The sequence below is a fragment of the Pseudophryne corroboree genome, chromosome 5 (assembly GCF_028390025.1).
Source record: "Pseudophryne corroboree isolate aPseCor3 chromosome 5, aPseCor3.hap2, whole genome shotgun sequence".
Lineage (NCBI taxonomy): Eukaryota > Metazoa > Chordata > Amphibia > Anura > Myobatrachidae > Pseudophryne > Pseudophryne corroboree.
Genome location: NC_086448.1, coordinates 336,618,714 through 336,638,911, shown reverse-complemented (window position 1 = coordinate 336,638,911; position 20,198 = coordinate 336,618,714). Strand labels below are relative to the sequence as shown.

General features: G+C 45.9%; 1 protein-coding gene across 2 annotated transcripts in view; it reads right to left on the bottom strand.

Moving 5' to 3' along the window:
* Positions 1 to 520: 520 nt before the first annotated feature.
* The window catches only part of LSM5 (LSM5 homolog, U6 small nuclear RNA and mRNA degradation associated), a 52,165-nt gene continuing 32,487 nt past the window's right edge, over positions 521 to 20,198 (bottom strand). For both annotated transcript variants that reach the window (XM_063922561.1, XM_063922560.1), the window contains exons 4-5: positions 1,913 to 1,985; positions 521 to 784 (exon numbers count right to left, since the gene is read on the bottom strand). In XM_063922561.1, coding sequence (XP_063778631.1) covers positions 752 to 784; positions 1,913 to 1,985 — 106 coding nt within the window. In that variant the 3' untranslated portion in view covers positions 521 to 751. The remainder of the gene's footprint in view (positions 785 to 1,912; positions 1,986 to 20,198) is intronic.

Here is a 20,198-nt window from a genome sequence, read left to right as displayed (position 1 = left end):
TTCTCCCTCTATGGGTGCCATGTACACTTGCATAGGGTGAATAGCCTGTGTCGCTGGTATTCCGTTGGCAGCATTTTATCGCCTGCCGGTATTCCGATGTTGGTATTGTGACTGGCGGGGTCCCAACTGGCAGTATTTTAACCGTTTCCCCTCTACAGCACAAAGTTACTACAAGAAAGGGGGAGGGAGGGAAGAAAGGGGGAGGGAGGGAAGAAAGGGGGAGGGAGGGGGAAGAAGGGGGGGGGGAAGAAAGGGGGGGGGGGGGGGGGGGAAACCCACACCAATTTTTGCTGTGAACACGCTTAACAGACGTAAGTGCATTTAAGGATTACTGCAGATCAATGCAGACTTTGCACACTGTAAATGCTTCCAGCTAGACACATTCTGTGATAAAGCCTGATACAAAGACATCAACATATTCCGACTTGTGCCACGTTCTTCTTTTGCTAAGTATTGTCCCATCTGGTTCATGAATTGACAGACTGACACTGAACTACAGGCTCACTTTTCTTTATTAAAAAAAAAAAAAAAAAAAACCATTTCATTGAGAAATAACTTTCAATAGTCTTTCTGTGTAGATATAGAAAAAAAGGAATCCTGCAACACTCCAGTATGAAGGAGGGGAAACAAATATTTCAGTGTTGTTCATATTTAGATCCACAGGCTTCAACTCAATGTGAAGAAGTTTGAGTCCTAAAAAAAGAAAAATATATAGAAAGATTCTGTGTATTGTTGTGGCTTCACAATTCATTCATACTTCAGGACCTTCACCTCCAGGTACAAGCTATAGAGAAAAGGAAAAATAAATAAATAAATAATAGTGCAAATAGGATGTTTAGTAATGAATTAACTTAAATGGATTTGTGAAATTTTATATATATTAAAATAGCCCTGAATATTGGTTGAGGGTGGAAAAGCTGTTCCACAGATATATGCTACAGTATGTAGAACTAGGTGGTCCCTGCTCAGCTCCCCGTATCATCCACATGTTCCAGATTTCATGTATTTACAACTAGTTAACCCCATGGGACAGTTTTCATTAATGTGCTCTAAAACATTTGAGATGTTTTAGAACAATATCCCTTTAAAGTGTAAAGATACGAATATGTGAATGACATCTTTCATACAATTTAAGCAGTATGTATGGAACCACTTGCCTGGCACGGTCGCATGCGACCACACCAGCAAGTGCTTTATCTGACCTGGTCGCACAGGATGCGAGCAGTCAGATAAAAAGTGATAGCAGCTGCAGGGAAGGAAAACTTCCCTCCGCTGCTGCTCTCAGAGGTCCCTCTGCCTCCCTGCACCCTCCCCTCAGTGTTGCAGATCATTGCTGATCGGTCGGCATGGCAGGACCCCCCACCCAGCGGCTGCAGACAAAAGCAGCCGCTGGGGAAGTGTAAATCAACACCCCCAAGCAAACCCTTGTACCCGACAGCTGTCTGGGATGTAAAAAGTAATGTTGCGATGGTACCGATATTTGGAAAAAATGTTTTATTTATTTTTAATAATAAACATCCCCCCCCCAATTTATTTTTTTAAACTAAAATCATTTTGGATCAGGTTACATTCATGTTCTTCACCTAATTTACTCATAAAACAAAACATAAATTTCTGTGTGTGTGTGTGGGGGGGGGGGGGGGGGGGAGGGGGGTGAAAGAGTCAGTAAAGTGGTCAAAGGAATTCTTCCATTTAAAATTACTATTTGTACAACTTTACTATACATATTGTTATTTGTGTTGCAGAGGGAAATCACACTTCCACAGTGGATAAAGGGATATCAATTTTCCTTATCTGTAGGGTAATGGAAGTAACCACATTAAATAATGACATAGCTGAAAAGAACAGAAGGAAGCTAGGGGAAAAATTTTAAACAATTTACAGATTTTTTTTACAATTATTTGTGTCTTACCATGGTTATATTGTTTCCATTTAGCAAGATTTGATCTAGCTTTGTAATTCGCCTTCCCTCCGGTGTGATCTCACTAAAATGTAGAAACAAATCATACACATAACTAGTTAATAAAAATCACTTATAGTCTGAAAGTTATAGGCAGAACTAGGTTTAACCTGAAAAAGTTATGTTAAATATTAAAATCCACATAAAATGCCGAGTGAGAAAATAGCACCTCCTGGTGTTATGCGTTTGTATAATTCAGAGCACTCCAAAGCAAAGGCAACAATGAGCACAAGTATCAGAAGTATAATAGAGAGAGCTTATTTGTATTCATCGCTCAGGTTCCAAAAGTAATTTCCTCATTTACCTGAGGAACAGTATGCAACAAAATATAAAAATATCACAGCAATCCATAAAAACTAGAAGAGCACAAGTCAATAAGATTCTCTAAACAATAAAATAAAAAAAATAAATAAAAAAAAAAAATCGGCACCTTATTAGACTATACATACACCTAAAGATAGACTGGACAGTCAGACTGGTTGGAATGAAAACCCATACAAGAGCAAATGACAAGTGACCATTTGCTCCCAACACTCGAAAACAGACAAAAATGGTCAAGCAGACAAATCACTCAAATCTATTTGATTTGACCAATTTGTCCGATCAACCATTTTTTCAGTTTTCCAGCATTTCGGAGCAAATGGTCAATTGTCATTTTCTCCTATACACTACCAGATTTTCAATCCAACCAGCCAGACTGGGCAATCAATTTTTTAGGAGTATGGCCAGTTTAACACTGCTCAATAATAATCTGTGTGTGGTAAATTCACAACAAATGTTGTCCAGGAAACCGGTATACTAAAACTGCAATCAGTGTTCTCCACAGACCAATGTGAACTTAAACCTCCATTTAACGGTGTTCCAGAACATTTTCTGGTTTATCTGTTGCCTCACAAGGTATGCATCACATTATCCTCAATGCTCCAAAATATACGTAGAAATTATAGACTTACTGTCGATAACTATTTCTCCCAAGTCCACAGTATCCACAAGATAAACATTGGGATATGAGGTAGCGTCAGCAGATTGACACCAACGATCAAAGCTTTTTGCCTCCCAGAATGCAACGGGTCAGTCCCCTATATCCCCACCTCCTGGCTCAGGCAATTCAGTTGTTTTGTGATACAATGGGTGTTTCCAAAAGTATGCGCAATTAACTGGGAGTGCAGCTAAATCAAGTGCAAAAAGAGGTGTATCCCACACTTCAAAAGATATAACAATAGAAAGAAAGAACTTTTACATATGATAATAGCGCTCACCCAGTGACATGTAAAAGTGAACAAATAACTGGTAGACAATGCATTCACCCTTAAAAGTTATTCCTCGTTGATGTATTGAATGGAGGAAGAAGATTCACTTTAGGGGATCCTCGTATCAAGCAATAACATTCAGAAATGGAACAGATGGATTCCCAAAAATCTGAAAGATAAGTGCCTCTTTCCCAATTGTATATGGGTTTAAACAAGAGGCACCATTAAACACAAACCATAGTGCAGTATTTTTGTTAAAAGCACGCACAGTTTTTAATGCACAGATTAAACTTACAAGAAGTTAAAAGAACAAAAGCATATCATGATAGACTTCATGGGATAACACAGATGTTAGATCACCCAGCGATTTCTTGCAGCCACGGCAGATGGTATTGGAAAGTGTGCACAGTCTCTCCAGGTGTCCAGCAGCATGCAGAATAGCAGAGGGTAAATGTGTCCAAATGTCCCAGGGTCAGTCACAGGTTAAAAGCAAGAAGCCACGCTTAACGCGTATCGGACAGAACGTCCTTCATCAGAAGCGTGGATTAGAACCGGAAATCGTCGGTGCGTGTCACTTGCGCGGTTTCCGGTAGTCATCGTGCATGTGCGCTGGACGGAGCGCAACGAGCGATTGATGATCGGAGACAGCTGAGACCCTCATCCAGGATGGTATAAAAACACCAGTTTGGAGCCACTAATCCACGCTTCTGATGAAGGACGTTCTGTCCGATACGCGTTAAGCGTGGCTTCTTGCTTTTAACCTGTGACTGACCCTGGGACATTTGGACACATTTACCCTCTGCTATTCTGCATGCTGCTGGACACCTGGAGAGACTGTGCACACTTTCCAATACCATCTGCCGTGGCTGCAAGAAATCGCTGGGTGATATAACATCTGTGTTATCCCATGAAGTCTATCATGATATGCTTTTGTTCTTTTAACTTCTTGTAAGTTTAATCTGTGCATTAAAAACTGTGCGTGCTTTTAACAAAAATACTGCACTATGGTTTGTGTTTAATGGTGCCTCTTGTTTAAACCCATATATAATTGGGAAAGAGGCACTTCTCTTTCAGATTTTTGGGAATCCATCTGTTCCATTTCTGAATGTTATTGCTTGATACGAGGATCCCCTAAAGTGAATCTTCTTCCTCCATTCAATACATCAACGAGGAATAACTTTTAAGGGTGAATGCATTGTCTACCAGTTATTTGTTCACTTTTACATGTCACTGGGTCAATTCAGTTGTTTTCCCAAAGCTCAAGACAGGAGCATCATAGAGAGCTCTAATCAGGCGAGAAGAAAAAACACATGCACACCCTTCCGTACAAGAAGGAAGAGGTCAGTATGTGCAAAGATCCTCAAATCAGGTGCGCCAGGGTAGGATCCCTGTGGACTTAGGAGAAATACAGTTATCGACCGTAAATCTACCATAACTACGTATTTCTCCTGCAGGATCCACAGGATAAACATTGGGATGTCCCAAAGCAAAATTTAGTGGTGGGGATGCTCCTGATTGGACAGGAGAATCCTTCGGCCGAATTCAGCGTCCTGGGAGGAAAAGGTATCAAAAAGGCATAATGTCCAATGAATGTGTTAATGGAAGACCATGTGGCTGCCTTACATATCTGTTCAGCTGAAGCACCATGCTCTGCTGCCAATGAGGACCTACCTTACAAGTAGAGTGAGCAGAGACATTAGCCGGAATAGGGAGATCAGCTTGAGAATAGCAATCAAAGCATCCGAAGCCACCTCGCCAGTGTCTGCTTGTCAGCAGGCCATCCTCTCATGTGAAATCCATAGAGAACTAAGAGTGTTTGTCTTTCTGATGGCACTTGTACAATCCACATAGATCCTTAAAGGCACGGACTACGTCCAATGATGTATATCCCATAGAAAGGTCTGGCCCGTGGAAGGCCAGGACTACAATTTCTTCGTTAAGGTGGAATATAGACACCACCTTAGGAAGATACCCAGATTTGGTTCAGAGAACCGCTCTAACCGGATTAAAAAACAAATAAAAAAAATAAAAAACCACACACACACACACACACACACACACACACACACACACACACACACACACACACACACACACACACACACACACACACACACACACACACACACACACCAGAAGAAGAGGGCGACATAACAATGCCCCTAAATCTGAAACTCTTCTAGCTGAAGCAATATCCAGTAGAAAGAAAACTTTAGCCGTCAGCCATTTAATATCCACTTGCTTCAGTGGTTCAAATGGGACAACATGAAGCGCCTTTATGACTAAACTCAAATCCCAAGGTCCTGTAGGAGGAACAAAAGGAGGTTGGATGTTAAGCATTCCCTGGAAAAAAGTGTGAATATCCTGTAGGTTAGCAGTTTTCTTTTGGAACCAGTCAGTCAATGCTGACACCTGTACTCTCTAGGAAGCCACCCGTAGACCTTTGTCCATTCCTGCCTGAAGGAATGCTAGGACTCTGTAAACTCTAAACGACCTAGGGTCAAATTTCCGGTCACTGCACCACTTGATATAGGCTTGCCAATATTCGGTGATAAATGCGAGCAGAGGATGGTTGCCTTGCTCTGAACATTGTTTGAATTAAGAGTTGTAAAAATCCTCTCGCTTTCAGGATGGAAGTCTCAAGAGCCACGCCATCAAAGACAGTCAATCAAGATGCTTGTGATAGCAAGGACCCAGAGACCGTAGATCTGGACGTTGAGGTAGTAGGAGTGGAGCATCCATCGACAGCCTCTGTATATCTGTGTACCAATGTCTTCTGGGCCAAGCAAGAGCTATTAGTATCACGGTGCCCTTTCCTTATTTTACTTTTCGCATCACCCTGGGCAATCGGTGGAAACTCATAGGCCAGAGGAAAGTCCCATCTTACTGACAGGGCATCCACAAAGGTCACTTTGGGATCCTTTGTTCTTTACCCATATGCGGGAACCTTGTTGTTTTGACGGGACGCCATGAGATCTATCTCCGGTAACCCCCACTTGTCTACAGAGTCTGGAAGAACTCAGGGTGTAAAAGCCCATTTGTTTGCATGGATGGCTTGTCAACAGAAAATCCGCTTCCCAGTTTAGGACTCCCGGAATGAAGACTGCGGACAAGGCTGGATGATGAAGTTCTGCCCAACTTAATGTGCGGCTTACCTCCTTCATTGCTTTTTGGCTGCAAGTTCCTCCCTGATGATTGAGGTACGCTACTATTGTCCGAGCAAATTTGAACGGTTTCTCCTGAAGGATGCCCTTTGCCTGAATGAGTGCCATATATATATGGCCCGAAGTTCCAATTTATTGGCAGGCAACTTTCTTCCTTGGTCCACTGCTCTTGGAAGAAACTTCTTCCTGAAACTGCTCCCCAGCCCTGAAGACTGGCATCCGTTGTCAGAACTTTCCAATCTGATATCCAAAAGGGTCTCCCTTTGTCCAGATGGGATGTCTGTAGCCATCAGACTAATGATCTCCTTACTTTCAGAGGAAGGATCATAGTCTGTGTTTTAATTGTCTGATGTAACACATTCCATTTGGAAAGGATTTGACATTGTAGAGGCCTTGAGTGGAATTAAGCATACCCCACCATGTCTAATGTTGACACCATAGATACCATCAGACACCATAGATACCATCACACGCATTGCTGCATGAATGGATACCCCCTGACTGTGTAGCAGCTCCTGGATCCTCTACTGAATTTCAGATATTTTGTTCAGAGGTAGAATTACTGTCTGAAGACCCGAATCCAACACAGCCCCCAAGTGAGTCATCTGTTGTGATGGAACCAGGGACGGTTTTGCTCAATTTAAAAGCCAACCATGGCTCTGTAAACAAGCCATTGTCTGTTGCAGATGACACTGAAGCAATTCCTGAAATTGTGCCAGGATTAATAAGTCATCGAGGTATGGAAAAATCCCTACCCCCTGCTGACAGAGATAAGCCACCATTACCACCATAATTTTGGTGAACACTAATTTTATGGCCATTCCAAATGGAAGGGACTGAAACTGACAATGTTGCTGGAGGATAGCAAACCTGAGATGGCACTGATGGGACAGTGCTATAGGGACACGTAGGTAAGCATCCTGTATATCAAAGGATAGCACAAAATAATCCAGCTCCATGGCCAAAATAATGGAACTTAAAGTCTCCATTTGAAAACGAGGCAACCAAATGTACTTGTTCAGCACCTTGAGATTGAGTATAGGCCAGAACGACCCATTTGGCTTCTGGACTAGAACAGGTTGGAATAAAAACCTTGTCCTCGTTGCGCAGGAGGAACTGGAATTAACACTCCTGACTGAAGCAACTTCTGAACTGCCTCTTGCAAAGCCCTGGCCTTCATTTCCACCTTTGAGGAGGATGTTTCTTGAAGGCAAACGCATAACCATGAGATACCGCTCCTTGCACCCAGGCATCTCTGTGTTGGACTGCTGCCAGATCTGTGCAAAATTAAAAAGGCAGCCTCCAACCCTGGGATCCCCAAGGTGGAGGCCCCCACCATCAGACTGATGGCTTATCTTCTGGCTTGGAAGCCGGCCCTCTGGTAGCCCAATGCTTTTTAGTCTTGCTAGACTTGTCAGATTGAGACTGTTTGCAATAACCCTTTCATTTTGCTTTTCCTTGAGTCCGAAAAGCTGGAAAACTAGGCTTGGATTTGTGTGTGGAAGGAAACTTCACTTTCTTGGAGTCTGCTTCAGACTCCAAAATACTGTTTAAATTCTTTACCAAAAAGAAAATCTCCAGTAAAAGGCAAGGACTCCATAACCTTCTTGGTTTCCGAGTCAGCTTTCCATGTACGTAGCCAAACTGCTCTGCAAGCTGCTACTGCTGTGGCTGATTGCTTGAGAGGCAATTGTACCCATATCCAAGGCTGCTTCTTCCATAAAAATAGCCGCCTGTTTAATATGTGCAATATGGGATTTTTGCTCTCTAGATGCCAATGAAAGATCCTCCAATGGATCAGTCCAGGCTGCCACTGCTTTTGTCATCCACACTGAAGCCATGGCTGGTCTTATGATTGCCCCAGACAAGAAAATGTTTTGGTTTTTTTAAAACCATCTATTTTCCTATCCATTACATCATTTAATGCTCTTGAAGGCAGTGGTAATGTAGATTTTCGCACCAATCGAATGACATGCATATCTACTTTGGGAGCCACCTCCCTTTTTAAAACAGTACCCAGCTGGAAGAGGATGTTGGGAATTCCATTTCCTTGGAATTCTAAACTTCTTACTGGGTGTTACCCAAGCCTCTTGCGTAATTTCAGTCAGCTGTTTTGACCCAGAAAATTCAGTCCCGACTGGTTTGGGACGTTTAAGCACAGATTAGATTTTAACAAAGGCTCTGCTGCTTCCTCCAAGGATAGAATGGCTTTCATAGCACTAATTAGCTCAGGTATGTCCACTGAGCTGAGACCTTCATTCTCGTCTCTGTATGCAGACCCAGAGTGTGATGAGTTCTCACCCTCCAATGAGACCCCATCTGAAACATGTGTAGGCTGTGAAGAGGTTGTTTCATGTCTATGTGATTTACTTTCCTCCGGCCTTTCAGCCTGTTTCTGTTGAAAGGCTGAAGATTCCTGGACTGGATGTGATAAACCCCAGGGGAAATGTTGCATGTAAGGGTTACTAGGGTAACCTATCCCTGGTATAGGAGCTGGAATTAGCCGCTCAGCTATACTGGATGTCTATGCAAAAGTAGCCCATGGGGGTTCAACTTGAATCTGTGCCTGGCTTGGACTATTCAGGAGGCTTTGGTGAAAGCTAAAACAGTATGCACATAATCCATTTTGAACCAGCGCCTGAGAGGTTAACCCAGCTTTGCAAAACAAACATGAAATGAGTATTGGTGCTGCTGTGAAGAGTGTATCCTCTTCACCCTTGCCTCTCTTAGACATGATAAACAAATCACACATACCTGTATGGTGTTAACTACACAATTTGTGACTGAAATCACTTTAAAACTTGTTAAAGTGACATACAATCTGATCCCTTCTGGCTTTGCACCAGCATGGAGGATCGGAAAACACAGAAACTTGACAGAAATAGTAAAGTCAGTAATCACACTAGCAATCAGTCACAGGTTATACATAAGTATAAGCAGCAATATGAGCACATTCAACTACAGATACATTTCAAATTTGCAGGAGAAACATATTACTGCATTACCTGATAAAGGACTTTCAAATGTATTTAGTCACACAGCGAAAATAGGATATTACCTACCGGTAAATCCTTTTCTCGTAGTCTGTAGCGGATGCTGGGGTCCATATTAGTACCATGGGGTATAGACGGGTCCACCAGGAGCCATTGGCACTTTAAGAGTTAAACTGTAGAAACTGTGCCCGAGGAGACAACATACTTTTACACAGATAGTGGCGACATTCATACCAGCTCACACAACCTACAAATCCGGCGAACATGCCGGAAAACTCAGCAACAGCTGAAACAGTAAATAACACAGAACTTACCTAGGAACCAGGCAGTACTGAACTATAAAACCAATGCAGGAAAACGAAGCGCTGGACAGGCGCCCAGCATCCTCTACGGACTACGAGAAAAGGATTTACCGGTAGGTAATTAAAATCTATTTTCTCTTACGTCCCAGAGGATGCTGGGGTCCATATTAGTACCACAGGGGATGTACCAAAGCTCCCAGTACGGGAGGGAGAGCGCGGAGGCTCCTGCAACACTGCTTGACCAAATTTGAGGTAGTCAGAGGCCAAAGTATCGAACTGGTAAAACTTAGCAAACGTGTTCGAACCAGACCAAGTAGCAGCTCGGCAAAGCCGAGACACCCCGGGCAGCCGCCCAGGAAGAACCCACTTTACGAGTAGAGTAGGCCTTAACCGATTTCAGACACGGCAATCCTGCCGTAGACTACGCATGCTGGATAGTGAACCTGATTCCAGCGCGAAAATCGACTGCTTAAAAGCAGGACACACAATTTTCTTGGGATCATAGAGGACAAAGAGAGAGAGAGAGAGAGAGAGAGAGAGAGAGAGAGAGAGAGAGAGAGAGAGAGAGAGAGAGAGAGAGAGAGAGAGAGAGAGAGAGAGAGAGAGAGAGAGAGAGAGAGAGAGAGAGTTTTTCTATGACGAGCTGTCCTCTTCACATAGATCTTCAAAGCCCTGACAACATCCAAAGCCTCTGAAGCAATTGAGGAGTCAGTAGCCACTGGCACCACAATAGGTTGGTTAATATGGAAAGCAGATACAACCTTAGGCAGGAACTGTGGACGAGTCCTAAGTTCCGCCCTGTCTTCATGGAAGATTAGATAAGGGCTTTTACAAGATAAAGCCCCCAATTCCGACATGTGTCGGGCAGAAGCCAAGGCCAAGAAAGTGACCGCCTTCCACGTGAGAAACTTGATGTCAGCCTCCAGCAGAGGCTCAAACCAAGCTGATTGTAGGAACTGCAACACCACATTTAGGATCCCAGGGTGCCGTTGGCGCCACAAAGGGAGGCTGGATGTGCAGAACCCCTTACAAAAAGATCTGAACCTCAGGGAGGACAGCCAATTGTTTTTGAAAAAAAGATGGACAAAGCAGAGATCTGGACCTTCACAGATCCCAACCTCAGGCCCATATCCACACCTGCTTGCAGGAAAAGGAGAAAACGTCCCAGTTGAAACTCCACCGCAGGAAACTTCTTGGACTAACACCAAGAGAGACATATTTCTTCCAAATACGATAGCAATGTTTAGACGTTACCCCTTTCCTAGCTTGTATCAGGGTAGGAATGATCTACTTCGGAATGCCCTTCTGAGCTAGTATCAGGCGTTCAACCTCCATGCCGTCAAAAGTAGCCGCGGTAAGGGGGATATCCAATTATCCCCGTTAAAACATCGGGTCCGAAAAACTGCCATTTTCGGCCGTTTATCGGACTTTATTTCCGTTGTTTCACCGTTTTTTTTTTTTTTTGTTTTTTTTTTACAGCCTATCCTATCAAATCGGGTGTAAAAAAAATATATATTTCTCCCGAAAACACACAGGTTCAGTGAAATGTGTGTGTTTTCGGGTGAAACAGCCCCGTTTTCGGACGAAAATGGGGCGGTTTCCGGGGATTCTGCTTCGCCTGCCGGAGGCAGGCGAAACAAAATCCCAGATAAGCCGGCGCGTGCCGCGTCTTATCGGGGCTAATTAGATAGCCCCCGGCAGGACAATTAGCCCCGGTAAAAAACCGGGGCTAATTGGATATCCCCCTAAGTCTTGATAGGCGAACGGCCCCTGCTGCAGCAGTTCCTCCCGAAGAGGAAGAGGCCTCGGCTCTCCCTGCAAGAGTTTCAGAAGGTCCGCGTACCACGCCCGCCTTGGCCAGTCTGGCGCAATGAGGATCGCTTGAACTCTTGTTCTCCTTTCGAGCTTTAGAACTCTTGGGATGAGTGGGAGTGGTGGAAACACGTACACCGACTGGAACACCCACGGAGACACCAGGGCGACCTGGAACAATAGCGTTGAAGCTTCTTGTTGAGACGAGAGGCCATCATGTCTATTTGGGGTAACCCCCAAAAGGTCTGTTATTTCCTTGAACACCTCCGAATGGAGACCCCACTCCCCCGGATGGAGATTGTATCTACTGAGGAAGTCTGCTTCCCAGTTGTCCACTCCCAGAATGAAGATTGCAGAGAGTGCCAACGCGTGTTTTTCTGCCCAGAAGATTATTCTTGTCACCTGACATCTCAGCTCTGCTCTTCGTTCCGCCCTGTTGGTTTATGTAAGCCACCGTCGTTACATTGTCCGACTGTACTTGAATGGCCCGATTTCTTAGAAGATGAGCCGCCTGAAGAGGACAGTTGTAGACGGCTCTTAGTTCCAGGATGTTGATCAGCAGGCCGGCTTCCAGACTTGACCACTTTCCTCAGAAGGTTTCCCCTTGAGTGACTGCACCCCAGCCCCCGGAAGCTCGCATTCATGGTTAGAAGGACCCAATCCTGAATCCAGAACATGCGACCCTCCAGAAGGCGAGGCAATTGGAGCCACCAGAGGAGTAAAATCCTGGCCTTTGGCGACAGACAAATTCTCTGGTGCATATGTAGAGGAGATCCTGACCACTTGTCCAGGAGATCCAGTTGGAAGGCCCGAGCATCGAACCTCCCGTACTGGAGAGCCTCGTAAGAGGCCACCATCTTTCCCAAAAGGCAAAAGCATTGATGAACCGACAACCGGGCTGGCTTCAGGACATCCGGGACCATTGTTTGCATCACCAACACCTTTTCCTGTGGAAGAAACATCCTCTGCACATCTGTGTCGAGGATCATCCCCAGAAAAGACAACCACCGTGTTGGTTACAAATGAGATTTTGGAAGGTTCAGAATCCAACCGTGGAGTCTGAGTAGGCGTGTTGCGAGTACAATTGACTGCAACAGCTCCTCCTTGGACGATGCCTTTATCAGTAGATTGTCCAGATACGGAATGATGTTTACCCAGTTTTCGGAGTAGAACCATCATCTCCGCCATCACCTTGGTGAACACCCGTGGTGCTGTTGAGAGGCCAAATGGCAGGGCCTGGAAATGACAGTACAGTAATGCAAAACGGAGGTAAGCCTGATGCGGTAGCCAAATCGGAATGTGGAGGTACGCATCCTTGATATCCAGGGATACTAGGAATTCTCCCTCTTCCAGACTTGATATCACCGCCCTGAGAGACTCCATTTTGAACTTGAACTCCTTCAGAAAAGGGTTCAGTGTTTTTAGGTTCAGAATGGGCCTGACCGAACCATCCGGTTTGGGTAGCACATAAAAGGTTCAAATAGTAACCTGTGGCTTGCAAATGAGGAGGTACTGGCACAATGACCTATGCCTCCACCAACTTCTGTACCGCTGCTTGTAGGAAAGTCTTGTCCGCCAGCAGAACTGGCAAGCCCGATTTGAAAAATCGGTGAGGAGGGAGATTCTGAAATTCCAACCTGTATCCCTGGGACACAATATCTATCAGCCAGGAATCCAGGCCGGACGATACCCAGATGTGACTCAACTGTCTGAGCCTCGCTCCCACTGGCCCCACCTCCAGTCCGCGCGGTCCATCGTCACGCAGAGGATTTCGGCGTACTGGAAGCAGGTTTAGTTTCCTGGGAACCTGCCGCAGCAGGTTTCTTGGATTTAGCTCAACTTCCCCTAAAGAAAGTATTGGACGATTTGGCCTTTCTAGGCTTGTTAAACCGAAAGGACTGTGATGCCGATGAAGAGAAGGATTTCTTTGGAGCAGGTGCAGCTGATGGAAGGAACGGAGACTTTCCCCGCTGTAGCAGTGGATATCCACGCATCCAAAGCTTCCCCAAAGAAAGCCTGACCTGTGTAGAGTAGGGACTCCACACTTTTCCAGGATTCCGCGTCGGCCGACCACAGTCCCAGACGAGCGGAAACAGACATGGAAGTAATCCCCGCAGCCATGGAATCTAGGTCTTTCATGGATTCTACCATAAAACCCACTGAATCGTGAATGTTAACCAAAAACAATTCATCACCACCCCTTATCCATTGTATCCAAATCTTCAAGTAAGGTGCCTGACCATTGTACTATAGCTTTTGCAATCCATGCACTAGCAATAGAGGGACGCAATATGGCCCCCGAAGCTGTGTACATTGATTTAAGTGTATTATCAATCTTTCGATCAGCCGGCTCCTTTAAGGCGGTAGATCCCGGAACAGGTAAAACCACCTTTTTTGAGTCTGGACGCAGATGAGTCAACGATTAGCGGGCTTTCCCATTTTTTCCTATCCTCCTCCGGGAAAGGGAACGCCACCTGGACCCTTTTAGAGATCTGGAATTTTTTTTTTTCTCAGTGTTTTCCCATGCTCTCTCAAATATAGCATTTAATGCAGGATAGGTTAGCGAGGCTTTCTTATTTTCAGCAAAAAAAAGCCTCCTCAACCTGCTCAGGTGTGGTATCATTATTATTCAACACATCCCTGATAGAGGATATCATCAATTGCACCCCCTTTGCAAGAGAGGCAAACCCCCACAACACATCCCCAGTACCGTCTGTGGTATCAGAATCGGTATCCGTGTCATCTTGCATGACATGAACAAGTGCGCATTTGTGGGGGTATATAGCGGAGCGTCCTGAGGTACTGCCAGAGAGTTCTGTAATACCTGGGTTGCGGATTCATTTACTTGCAACCCTGTCAGAAATCTGAGAAATCCAAGATTTGATAGGGGAAAACCACTCCGGTTTCCTTACTCACCACAATCTTCAGCTCGGTAAGGGGGTGGCAGCATGCTGCTGGGGTGAGCGATCCCCTGTGGCGGGGAGCGATCTATCCCCTCAGGAGCTCAGTGTCCTGTCAGCGAAGTAAGTGGCTCAGACCCCGCAGGGCGGACACTACTCCCCCCCCCCCCTCCCCCCTTAGTCCCACGCTGCAGTGAGGCTGTTGCCAGCAGCCTCCCTGTAAAATAAAATAACTTTTTACTAGAAAAGCTCTGGAGAGCTCCCCTAGCTCGTGACCAGCTCCTCCAGGCACATCTTCTAAATGGAATCTGGTAGGAGGGGCATAGAGGGAGGAGCTAGCCCACACACTCAAACTCTTAAAGTGGCAAAGGCTCCTGGTGGACCAGTCTATACCCCATGGTACTAATGTAGACCCCAGCATCCTCTAGGACATAAGAGAAACTGGAGAGTTGCCCTGACGAAAAATAATGTCTGGTCTTACAAATCTCAATTTCTGCTGCGGGATACAGATCATAGGGTAAAAATGGTGTGTAAACAGCATGTGTCGACAATGAAAGCTAATAGTGGTGGTGCAACAGTGTGAAAAATATTTTCTTTGCAAATATCAGGCTCCTTAATACCAAATGGAGCATTGTTTAAATGCCACAGCCTATCGCAGTATTGTTGAGGACCATTTGCATCTCTTTATGACCACGGCCTACCCATCTTTTATAGGCTACTTCCAGCAGGAATACATACCATAACACAAAGTAGACTGAAACTACTTCCACAAATAGCACAGTGCACTCCAAAAGCCTACAGTTCCAGATTTCAATCACAGCATCTAATCTAGGGATGTGGTGGGATTTGCAGCATGAATATTAAGATGACAGATCTACAGCAAATGAGCAATGCTATCATGGGCCAGAATCTCTACAGGATGTTTTCAGCACCTTTTTGAGCGTATGTCATGAAGAATGCAGGCTGTCCTTGGGCAAAGGAAGAGTCCTACAGAGTACTAGAAAGGTGTACCAAGCGGTACTTTAGAGCACAACATGTAGCTGATCTAAAACCTAAAATACATTTCAGAGAGCTAGTCTATAGATTTTAATGGATGGACCATTTAAGGACTTTCAAATTGGCAAACTAGCAACAACTTCTGTTGAGTCTGCCTTACTACAAATATTCTATGTATAGTCTTCAAAACAACCTGGGATTTTTGCTATATGCCAGCGGCACACCTAAAATTAACTTTAAAAAAAAATAAGATTTTACTCACCGGTAAATCCATTTCTCGTAGTCCGTAGTGGATGCTGGGACTCCGTAAGGACCATTGGGAATAGCGGCTCCGCAGGAGACTGGGCACAACTAAAGAAAGCTTTAGGACTACCTGGTGTGCACTGGCTCCTCCCACTATGACCCTCCTCCAGACCTCAGTTAGGATACTGTGCCCGGAAGAGCTGACACAATAAGGAAGGATTTTGAATCCCGGGTAAGACTCATACCAGCCACACCAATCACACCGTATAACTCGTGAAACTATACCCAGTTAACAGTATGAAATATAACTGAGCCTCTCAGATGGCTCAACAATAACCCTTTAGTTAGGCAATAACTATAAACAAGTATTGCAGACAATCCGCACTTGGGATGGGCGCCCAGCATCCACTACGGACTACGAGAAATAGATTTACCGGTGAGTAAAATCTTATTTTCTCTAACGTCCTAAGTGGATGCTGGGACTCCGTAAGGACCATGGGGATTATACCAAAGCTCCCAAACGGGCGGGAGAGTGCGGATGACTCTGCAGCACCGAATGAGCAAACTCTAGGTCCTCCTCAGCCAGGGTATCAAACTTGTAGACTCTTACAAAAATGTTTTAACCCGACCAAGTAACAGCTCTGCAAAGTTGTAAAGCCGAGACCCCTCGGGCAGCCGCCCAAGAAGAGCCCACTTTCCTCGTGGAATGGGCTTTTACAGATTTAGGGTGCAGCAGTCCAGCCGCAGAATGTGCAAGTTGAATCGTGCTACAGATCCAGCGAGCAATAGTCTTCTTAGAAGCAGGAGCACCCAGCTTGTTGGGTGCATACAGGAGAAATAGCGAGTCAGTTTTCCCGACTACAGCTGTCCTGGAAACATATACTTTTCAGTGCCCTGACTACGTCCAGTAACTTGGAATCCTCCAAGTCCCAAGTAGCCGCAGGCACCACAATAGGTTGGTTCACATGAAAAACTGATACCACCTTAGGAAGGAATTGGGAACGAGTCCTCAATTCCGCCTTATCCATATAAAATACAGATAAGGGCTTTTGTATGACAAAGCCGCCAATTCTGATACACGCCTGGCCGACGCCAAGGCCCACAGCATGACCACTTTCCACGTGAGGTATTATAGCTCCACGGATTTAAGTGGCTCAACCCAATGCGACTTCAGGAAATCCAACACCACGTTGAGATCCCACGGTGCCACTGGAGGCACAAACGGGGGCTGACTATGCAGCACTCCCTTAACAAAAGTCTGAACTTCAGGCAGTGAAGCCAGTTCTATTTTGGAAGAAAATCGATAGACCCGAAATCTGGACCTTAATGGAACCCAATTTTAGGCCCATAGTCACCTCTGACTTGTAGGAAGTGCAGAAATCGACCTAGCTGAAATTTCTCCTTTGGGGCCTTCCTGGCCTCACAGCACGCAACATATTTCCGCCATATGCGGTGATAATGGTTTGCGTTCACTTCTTTCCTAGCTTTAAATAGCGTAGGGATAACTTCCTCCGGAATGCCCTTTTCCTTCAGGATCCGGCGTTCAACCGCCATGCCGTCAAACGCAGCCGCGGTACGTCTTGGAACAGACAGGCCCCCTGCTGCAGCAGGTCCTGTCTGAGCGGCAGAGGCCATGGGTCCTCTGAGATCATTTCTTGGAGTTCTGGTTACCAAGCTCTTCTTGGCCAACCCGGAACAATGAGTATAGTTCTTACTCCTCTCCTTCTTATTATTCTCATTACCCTGGGTAAGAGAGGCATAGAAGGGAACACATACACCGACTGGTACACCCACGGTGCTACCAGAGCGTCCACAGCTATCGCCTGAGGGTCCCTTGACCTGGCGCAATATCTTTGTAGCTTTTTGTTGAGGCGTCCACCTGTGGCCTTTCCCAACGGTGTACAATCATTTGGAAGACTTCTGGATGAAGTCCCCACTCTACCGGGTGGAGGTCGTGTCTTCTGAGAAAGTCTGCTTCTCAGTTGTCCACTCCGGGAATGAACACTGCTGACCGTGCTAACACATGATTTTCCGCCCATCGGAGAATCCTTGTGGCTTCTGCCATCGCCATCCTGCTTCTTGTGCCGCCCTGTCGGTTTACATGAGCGACCGCCGTGATGTTGTCTGATAGAATCAGCACCGGCCGGTGTTGAAGCAGGGGTCTAGCCTGACTTAGGGCATTGTAAATGGACCTTAGTTCCAGAATATTTATGTGTAGGGAAGTCTCCTGACTTTTCCATAGCCTTGGAAGTTTCTTCCCTGTGTGACTGCCCCCCAGCCTCGAAGGCTGGCATCCGTGGTCACCAGGACCCAGTCCTGTATGCAGAATCTGCGGCCCCCTAGAAGATGAGCACTCTGCAGCCACCACAACAGCGACACCCTGGCCCTTGGAGACAGGGTTATCCGCTGATGCATCTGAAGATGCGACCCGGACCACTTGTCCAACAGATCCCACTGGAAAATCCTTGCATGGGACCTGGCGAATGGAATTTCTTCGTAAGAAGCTACCATCTTTCCCAGGGCTCGCGTGCATTGATGCACCGACACCTGTATTTGTATTAGGAGGTCTCTGTCTAGAGACGACAACTCCTTGGACTTCTCCTCCGGGAGAAACCCTTTTATCCTGTTCTGTGTCCAGAACCATACCCAGGAACAGTAGACGCGTCGTAGGAACCAGCTGTGACTTTGGAATATTCAGAATCCAGCCGTGCTGTTTTAGCACTTCCCGAGATAGTGCTACTCCGACGAACAACTGCTCCCTGGACCTCGCCTTTATAAGGAGATCGAGTACGGGATAATTATTTCGGCCATTACCTTGGTAAATACCTCGGTGCCGGGGACAGACCAACGGCAACGTCTTGAATTGGTAATGACAATCCTGTACCACAATTTTGAGGTACTCCTGGTGAAGAGGGTAAATAGGGACATGCAGGTAAGCATCCTTGATGTCCAGTGATACCATGAAATTCTCCAGGCTTGCAATAATCGCCCGGAGCGATTCCATTTTGAACTTGAACCTTCGTATATAAGTGTTCAAGGCTTTCAATTTTAGAATGGGTCTCACCGAACCGTCTGGTTTCGGTACCACAACATTTTGGAATAGTAACCCCGGCCTTGTTGAAGGAGGGGGTACCTTGATTTCACCTGCTGGAAGTACAGCTTGTGAATTGCCGCCAGTACTACCTTTCTCCGAGGGCAGCAGGCAAGGCTGATGTGAGGTAACGGCGAGGGGAAGTCGCCTCGAACTCCAGCCTGTATCCCTGTGATACTATTTGCAGAACCTAGGGATCCACCTGTGGGCAAGCCCACTGGTCCCTGAAGTTCCCGAGACGCGCCCCTACCGCACCTGTCTCCACCTGTGGAGCCCCAGCGTCATGCGGTGGACTCAGAGGAAGCGGGGGAAGATTTTTGATCCTGGGAACTGGCTGCTGGTGCAGCTTTTTCCTTCTTCCCTTGTCTCTGTGCAGAAAGGAAGCGCCTTTGACCCGCTTGCTTTTCTGAAGCCGAAAGGACTGTACCTGAAAATACAGTGCTTTCTTAGGCTGTGAGGAAACCAGAGGTAAAAAAAATTTCTTCCCAGCTGTTGCTGTGGATACGAGGTCCCAGAGACCATCCCCAAACAATTCCTCACCCTTATAAGGCAGAATCTCCATGTGCCTTTTACAGGCAGCATCACCTGTCCACTGCCGGGTTTCTAATACCCTCCTGGCAGAATGGACATTGCATTAATTCTGGATGCCAGCCGGCAAATATCCCTCTGTGCATCCTTCATATATAAGACGACGTCTTTAATATGCTCTATGTTAGCAAAATATTATCCCTGTCTAGGGTATTAATATTATCTGACAGGGTATCAGACCACGCTGCAGCAGCACTATGTATGCTGAGGCAATTGCAGGTTTCAGTATAGAACCCGAGTGTGTATATACAGACTTCAGGATAGCCTCCTGCTTTTTATCAGCAGGCTCCTTCAAGGTGGCCGTATCCTAAGACGGCAGTGCCACCTTTTTTGACAAACGTGTGAGCGCCTTATCCACCCTAGGGGATATCTCCCAACGTGACCTATCCTCTGGCGGGAAAGGGTACGCCATCAGTAACTTTTTAGAAATTACCAGTTTCTTATCGTGGGAACCCACGCTTCTTTACACACTTCATTCACTCATCTGATGGGGGAACAAAACACTGGCTGCTTTTTCTCCCCAAAAATAAAACCCCTTTTATGTGGTACTTGGGTTCATGTCAGAAATGTGTAACACATTTTTCATTGCCAAGATCATGTAACGGATGTTCCTAGTGGATTGTGTATATATCTCAACCTCGTCGACACTGGAGTCGGACTCCATGTCGACATCTGTGTCTGCCATCTGAGGTAACGGGCGTTTTTTTGAGCCCCTGATGGCCTTTGAGACGCCTGGGCAGGCGCGGGCTGAGAAGCCGGCTGTCCCACAGCGGTTACGTCATTCAGCCTTTTATGTAAGGAGTTGACATTGTCGGTTAATACCTTCCACCTATCCATCCACTCTGGTGTCGGCCCCACAGGGGGCGACATCCCATGTATTGGCCTCTGCTCCGCCTCCA